Genomic DNA, 7,576 nt, shown 5'->3' with positions numbered 1-7,576 from the left:
AGGCCCGGAACGTCAGCCTCTCTGCTCCTATGATGCTGCTTGGCCTGCTGTGTTCATCCAGCCCTGCACCTTGTTGTCTAGATTAGACTAGAACTTGATTTTCTAAGAAGCTATCCTGAAAACATTGTGAATTCCTCTTCCAGGTTACCTTGCCAACCTGATTTTTTTAAATCAATATATAGATTTGTGATAAGCTCCTGTTATTTCTGTACTCCATTGTATTGTGCACGTACTTTTAGGGGTACTATGCACCATATATAATGACTTCTTGCCTTTATCATTTCTCATCTTTATGCAAACTACTTCAACATTCTGGTTTCCTGAATTGGGCCATCCCTCTCTATCACTGCTAATAATGAGTAGTTAATAGAACCACACAACTCTTCTCTAGCTTGTGGGGCTTGCTAGACACTTCAAAGGGCAGTTAAGATTCAATCAAGTATAATTGATGGATTTTCTTCCCAAAAGATCATTAAAGAACCATTTGGATTTTTATGATCCAACAACTTCCTGATAACTTTTACTAATTCCAGATTTCTTGAATTCAAAACTTTAAAATGCCATTTTGGGATTGGAATTTATGTTCTTCTAGATTATTCATTCAGACCTCTAAAGTAATAGATTAGCAACACTAGTATCACTAAAGGTTGTAAAATCCAAGTTTGGGTTGGATGTAGTTTGAACTTTAAATTCTATTCTTGTGGTTTTAATACTTAAATGTTTGGCTCAGTGGTTTAGAAGGTTGTGTGTTCAAGATTTGAACACAACAGCTAGGCTGATTGTAGCACTGAGTGAATGCTACTTTGCCAGAGGTATTGTTTTGTTTTGCAGAAGAGGTATTAAATAAAGGCTCCTTCTGCCCCTTTAAATTAACCATAAACATTCCTATGTTATTGCTTCGAAAAAGGTGAGCTCTCCCCAGCATCTCGCTATATTATTCTTCAATGAACAACATTAAAATTGTGTTACAAGGTGATTGTCTTGCTATCCTGATTCCATGACAGTGAGTACACTTCAAAAAGTGCCTAATTGTTTGCAATGTACTGAGAGTGACAAAAGACATTATATAATGCAGTTTCATTTGTCCTATCTGTACATGCATTTCTTAAGTTCCCCAATATTCTCCCAGGTTTTTGACATGTCAGCAGTTTCTAATGTCAGAAATGTTTAGAATAGATATAAACTTGTAAAAACCTTTTCTGTGATAACTGGCACACCGATTTATACATGTCTGTCGTGCGGATTGGTGTATTTATCTGTCCTGTGATCATCAGGTAGGTTAATTTTCATCAGCTTAAAAGTATGTGTTTTTCTGTCAGTTGGTAAGTTCATACGTTATTCTCAAGTTATGGCTTCTGTAAACTCTACCCTCCCTCTCCCTCCCAGTCTCTCTCTACCCATAAACTTGACTTTAATAATGTGAATTAAGTTATTTGATAGGTGCATGTAAAGAATCATTTCTCTGACTGAAAGTTTAGAATAGAGGATCACATCATTAAAACTGGAGCTGCACAGGTTCGGAGAGATGTCAGAAAAGCACTACATAAAGGCTACTAGAAATCTAGAGCACCCAAACCACCCTCACTCCAACAAAACAAGTTGCTAGGAATGAGAGAATTCAATTAAAATATTCAAAACTGAGATCAATACTTTTTTTAATTGAATAAGGGTATCAAGTGTGTAGGGCAAAGGCAAATGTGTGGAATCGACGTAACAATCAGTTGCCATCTCCTGGTAGTTAAATAGCAGAATCAATGAGAGGGGCTGCTTTCGAGCATGCAAGACTCTCAGCTTCCTCAGGGCCCTGGGAACCTTTCAGAGTATAATCATTGAAGTTTTGTCTACCCACAGAAGAGACCGCATATATAAAGGACTTATTTTGGTAAAGGTTAGGAGATTGGTCAGCTCAGTTGGTTAGATGGCTAGTTTATGATGCAGAGTGATGCCAACAGCACACATTCAATTCTTAAAGCAGCTGATGTCACCATAAATGGTCCTGCTTCTCGACTTCTCCCCTTGCCTGAGGTGTGGTGAACCTCAGGTTAAACTCACCATTGGTCCCCTCTCTCATGAGAGAGCGATCTTTGGTCCTCTGGGATTACAGCAACTTTACCTTTATTTTGGTAAGGGGAGAGAATACTTTTGAATGAAAAATTGTGGATCGGTTTGTGAATTAATTGATTGGAAGATCGTAAGTTCATCTATTATGTCTTCCTTCCCAGCATAAGGGTTTCTTGAGGACATAACCCAGCAGGAATTCATTGGGTGACTGGGAAATTTTGTTTGGCGGTGTAACCTGGTGTGATCTTTCTCAACATTCTGAAAAAATTTCTGCAATGATTCTCTGAATCTACAGACTTGTAAAATCACTTAACAATATTCTTGAAGGACCCTGCCAGCTTGGGAGAGCTGCCTTAAGGGTGAATACAGTATTGCAGTAATTGTGTTTTCATCCTATGATGATGTCTCTGAGTGTTTTTGTGCCTGTCTTCAGAACATAGCATGAAGTTTGTAAAAATGGCATCTATCCTAGCATAGGACAGATGACATAAATGACCTTTCTTGATGCTATGAATGCTGTGATAAGTATTTTGTTATTGCTTTTATTTCAGTCGTTCGCCTTAATTTCAATCTTGTTTACCTTTGGTTCCTTGTAGATGAGCACCATGCCTGGATTACCCACTCGGTCCTGTTTCTATGACATTGACATTGATTCGGACACAGAGCAAATTAGTGGATTGTTCTAAAGGTATCCTACCGAAGTATTGCTTTCCTCTCTCTTCCGGCAAGAGTGCCAAATATTCTGCTTTGTATTAAAAACCTTAAAGTACTACAAATTTACTTGTCTTGACCTTCAGTTTAGAGATAAACCGATTTTTGTAGGGTAAGAATTAGAAAGAGTGGAGTGGAGGTACAGTTTGACCATGATTTAATTGAATCTCGGAGCGGGCTGCTGAGCAAAAATGGCCATTTCAACATTCTGTGATTCAGACATGAGAGCTTCCAATCTAGCTGACTGTATCATCTGCTATAACAGAAAATAGCCCCTACTTCAGTTCTAATTGGTAGCAGTAGCCAGCAACCCCCAAGAATGGTCATTGTGAAACATGAGGGAACGATCACGTGAAAATCTCCAATTTTATGTAGTGTAGTACTGTTCACAATACACAAAAGTCTGCAGGATTTATTGCAAATCTTTCATTTCCTGGCTTTTGTTTCTTGTCAGTTATTAGAGTCATACAGCATGGAAATGGACCCTTCAGTCCAACTTTGTTCATACTGATAAAATTTCACAAGCTAAACTAGTGCCATTCTTCTAAATCTCTCCTATTCATATACCTGTCCATGAATGGTCAGATTCTGTAAAGTACAGTTCTGATTTATGTTAGAATGTAAAGTTCCATCCAATCAACTACAGTGTAGTATAGAAGATTGTATGTAGAAAATGTGACACTTGAACTATGACAGATTTGGAACGGCATTTGATGTGAAACACAGGATTAGATGGATGAGTATTGTAGCAGACTCTTGCATCCTGTGGATTTGTTGGCTTCTGTTTTAATGTGTGCAACGTGTTCCTGTCGCTTGCCTTGAAAATTTGTATTTCTGTCCACAATGATCGAAGGGAACAGATTGATGTGATTGCCAGACCAGTTTTTGCTGTTCAGGTTATCGTTACCCGTAATTATCACTGATTTCAGGTAAGATTTACTAAGAAGATGAAGCATTTATGATGGATTTAAAATGGAGTATGCAGAGCAAGATACTGATAAGTAGCAAGAAAATAAAAAGGGGAAGGAGCGTGCATTTATATAATGCCTCGGGAGGTCTCAAAGTATTTTAAAGCTAATTGAATGCTGTTCAAATACAACTATCGTTGTAGAATAGGGGATGCAGCAGCCAATTTATAGACAGCAATGTCCTATAAATAACAACGAGGTAATGACCGGGCCATTACTTAGTTGTGAGGGAAAAATGTCAACCAGATGATCAAGGAAAAGGTTCCTTGCACTTTTTTGAAAGAATGCCCAGCATTCCTTAGAATGCCACTTCTGATAGTATTGCTCTCCCTCAGTATACACCTGCAATGTCAGCTTAACTATAAACTCAAGTTTGTGGAGTAGGATTTGATCCCACAGCTCTCAGAACAAGTGAGAGTACCACCAACTAAGCTCTGGCTAGCTCAAAAAGAGGGGAGTCTCATTGATTGAGGGGAGGTAGCATTCATCTCAGTTGTTTAGACATCTAGGCATGTTTTTCAGATGAAAGCTAACACAGGATTTGATCTCCGTTCTAACTGAGACTTAAGAGAACCTGCCTGCTCACCTTATCCATAATAAAGAATTGATAGTACTTTGTTGTGATTCAGCAAATAATTGCCAACAATCTGCCTTCATGCAGAAAACTGAAGACATATTAACACCAGTTTAGGATAGGTTAGCAGCAGAAAATGTAATTACGTGTTTCCATTAGTATTGCGACTTATTGCAGTTTTCACAGTTTGCCATGTTTTTGTCTGTTAAACTCAACTAAATTTTGCATCACACTTAAGGTAGTTTTAGGGTTGAGCTTGTGTTCCACCACTGAATATATGATAAATTTGCATTAAGAAATTCGATCCTAATTGGACCTGATGGTGGTTTCAATTAATTATTTCAGCCTCAGCTCAGTGGTAAAACTGTCGTGTGAAAGGTGGTGATTGCTCCAAAGACTTGAGCACAAAATGCACGCTGGCACTCCCATGCAGCCATTCTCATTGTGTGACATGAAAGGTCTCTGCTTCTTTAAGACACTCCTTAAAACTTCCTATTTTAGTCACCTGTCCTAATAACTTTGCTCCATACCAACATTTTGTTTGATAACACTCTTGTGCTTTACTACATTAAGAATGCTATATAAATACCTGTTATTTTTGTTGTCCACCGCTCCCAGTTAGGAGTTTGAGAGTGAGTTAATAGCCGTTATGTGTGAACCTGAGTTTTTGTTACACAAAAATCCAGAGTGTAGTGGAAGGATAGGATGCCACGTGCCCTCTTCAGCATGGAAGAGAAGGATAAGAGGAATGGTTTATAAATAAACCCATTAAACTGTATCTGCTAACTTTGTTTTCTTTGTGTCTTTCAGATTGCCCAGAAACATCTTGTCCTATTTCCGGAATTGAACAAACTTAATCTCCATTTGCCTATTAAAGAAACTATGGGAAGACAATGGACTCAAGGTTTCCTAGACCTCTCCTGACCGATTCTGAGGAGTGGAACTAGTTTATGTGACTCTACATTCCCTTGGTGGATCTGTTTTTGTTTTTTGGTAGATTAAATCCAGATTTTGAAACATACCCATTGGATCTGTTGAATTTTAGATGCAATTTTTTGTTGGTAGCATTTAAATTTTTTAAAAATTGTTTTCACATACTGATACTAAATGACTTGTTTACAATGTTGCATGTCCATATTTCAGTAACCTTATTGAGATTTGTGAAACTGAAATGTCTATGCAACAACTTATTACATCTGTCAAATGTACCAACTGGTGCTTTGGTCACATCGTTGCCTTGAAGGGTAGCAGCTATTATGGCAGCTGTCTTGTACCCAGGAGTCCATCAAATAATTGATCAGTGAATCTGAGGCAAACTAAAAATGACATATGATACTGACACCCACACGAAGCTAAGTATTTGTTAGTTATGAAGACTAATGATTTTGTGGTATTTTCAACTGATTTTTCAAACCACTTATTTCTTGGCATAATTTAAGATGCCAAAGAACAGCTTATATGTTTTTCCCACTCCAAATATAATCCAAATATCTCTGTGCAAAGCCATGCTAGCGTCTAATTGGTTTTAAAAGGCTTTGTTTCAAATTGATCAGCTCTGCATCACATGAGTATTATTAGATAATTATCTGGTTGATTCATCGATTTTTTTTTTTAGAAAAAAATTGAGGAAAATTTCAATGATGCTATTATTTATTGCAGGTGATTAAAAGGAATTATACTGAAGTAAGAATTGTACTCATGTTGGTTTAACCCCTTTGATGCCTAAAGCTACCTGATCCCTACTGAAGTGAATATTTGAATTTGTGTTTTTATTGTTTCATGCTTTTCCGAATAGCTCATTGACTGCCTTCTGGAGCAGTAATTGCAGCTTTCGCATCTATTCCTCATGTCAGTGCCTTCTGTGAGCACCTTCAGGTGCTGGAGTGCAATGATGATGAAGGGATTCTGGAAACAATGTTGATGAATTCTGTATGCCTTATTCTTTTTACTTGAGATGGTGGGGGTCAATTCATGTGTGTGGGTCTTTGATACAAACTTGATTCCTTTGTTAATGTTTATGCTTTGTTCTCTGGTCATATTCCAGTGATCACTAATTTATCTGTTTTTTTTTTGTTTTATTTTATTTGTAATGACTATTGAAATACTTTGCAATCCATGTTTACAAGCTAATAAAAATCATGCAAATATTATTTCAACCTGACTTACATCATCTACTACTTTTCTGCATAATTTTAAAGACTTTGCTCAACCAGGTCATTGCTCAACCTTTTTCTAGAGGAATGGACCCCAGCTTGTTCAGTTTTGTGATTGTTATAACCTCTCAGTCCTGGTAATAATTTTTTTTGCATTTTCTCTGTTATCAATCATGGCTTAGTTGGTAGCAACCTTGCTTCTGAGTCAGGAGGTAAGGAGCTCAAGTTCCAATCCAAGTTTATTCAAACGATCAAAAGGCTGACGCACAAGTACATTGCTGAGAGGGTGCTGCCTGTCAGAGCTGTCATCTATCTGATAAGTCTTAAAACTGAGGCACCATCTGATGTAACAAGGTGTAGAGCTGGATGAACACAGCAGGCCGAGGAGCAGGAAGGCTGACGTTTCGGGCCTAGACCCTCCTTCAGAAATGGGGGAGGGGAAGGGGGTTCTGAAATAAATAGGGAGAGAGGGGGAGGCGGATAGAAGATGGATAGAGGAGAAGATCGGTGCAGAGGAGATAGACAGATCAAAGAGGCGGGGATGGAGCCAGTAAGGGTGAGTGTAGGTGGGGAGGTAGGGAGGAGATAGGTCAGTCCAGGGAGGACGGACAGGTCAAGGAGACGGGATGAGGTTAGTAGGTAGGAGATGGGGTGGGGCTTGAGGTGGGAGGAGGGGATAGATGGGAGGAAGGACAGGTTAGGGAGGCGGGGACGAGCTGGGCTGGTTTTGGGATGCGGTAGGGGGAGGGGAGATTTTGAAGCTTGTGAAGTCCACATTGATACCATTGGGCTGCAGGGTTCCCAAGCAGAATACGAGTTGCTGTTCCTGCAACCTTTGGGTAGCATCGTGGTGGCACTGCAGGAGGCCCAGGATGGACATGTCGTCTGAGGAATGGGAGGGGGAGTTGAAATGGTTCGCGACTGGGAGGTGCAGTTGTTTAGTGCGAACCGAGCGTAGGTGTTCTGCAAAGCGGTCCCCAAGCCTCCGCATGGTTTCCCCGATGCAGAGGAGGCCACAACGGGAACAGCGGATGCAGTATACCACGTTAGCAGATGTACAGGTGAACATCTGCTTAATGTGGAAAGTCTTCTTGGGGCCTGGGATGGGG

General features: G+C 39.4%; 1 protein-coding gene across 1 annotated transcript in view; it reads left to right on the top strand.

Moving 5' to 3' along the window:
* mthfd1l (methylenetetrahydrofolate dehydrogenase (NADP+ dependent) 1 like) overlaps positions 1-6,470 on the top strand; it is a 146,398-nt gene extending 139,928 nt beyond the window's left edge. The window contains exons 27-28 of the mRNA XM_048601418.1: positions 2,658-2,749; positions 5,125-6,470. Of these exons, the coding sequence (XP_048457375.1) occupies positions 2,658-2,747 (90 nt within the window). The 3' untranslated portion in view covers positions 2,748-2,749; positions 5,125-6,470. The remainder of the gene's footprint in view (positions 1-2,657; positions 2,750-5,124) is intronic.
* Positions 6,471-7,576: the final 1,106 nt, after the last annotated feature.

This window comes from Rhincodon typus, chromosome 9 (assembly GCF_021869965.1).
Source record: "Rhincodon typus isolate 14 chromosome 9, sRhiTyp1.1, whole genome shotgun sequence".
Taxonomy (NCBI): Eukaryota; Metazoa; Chordata; class Chondrichthyes; order Orectolobiformes; family Rhincodontidae; genus Rhincodon; species Rhincodon typus.
The sequence above is the reverse complement of the archived record's forward strand: the minus strand, read 5'-3'. Positions and strand labels throughout refer to the sequence as shown.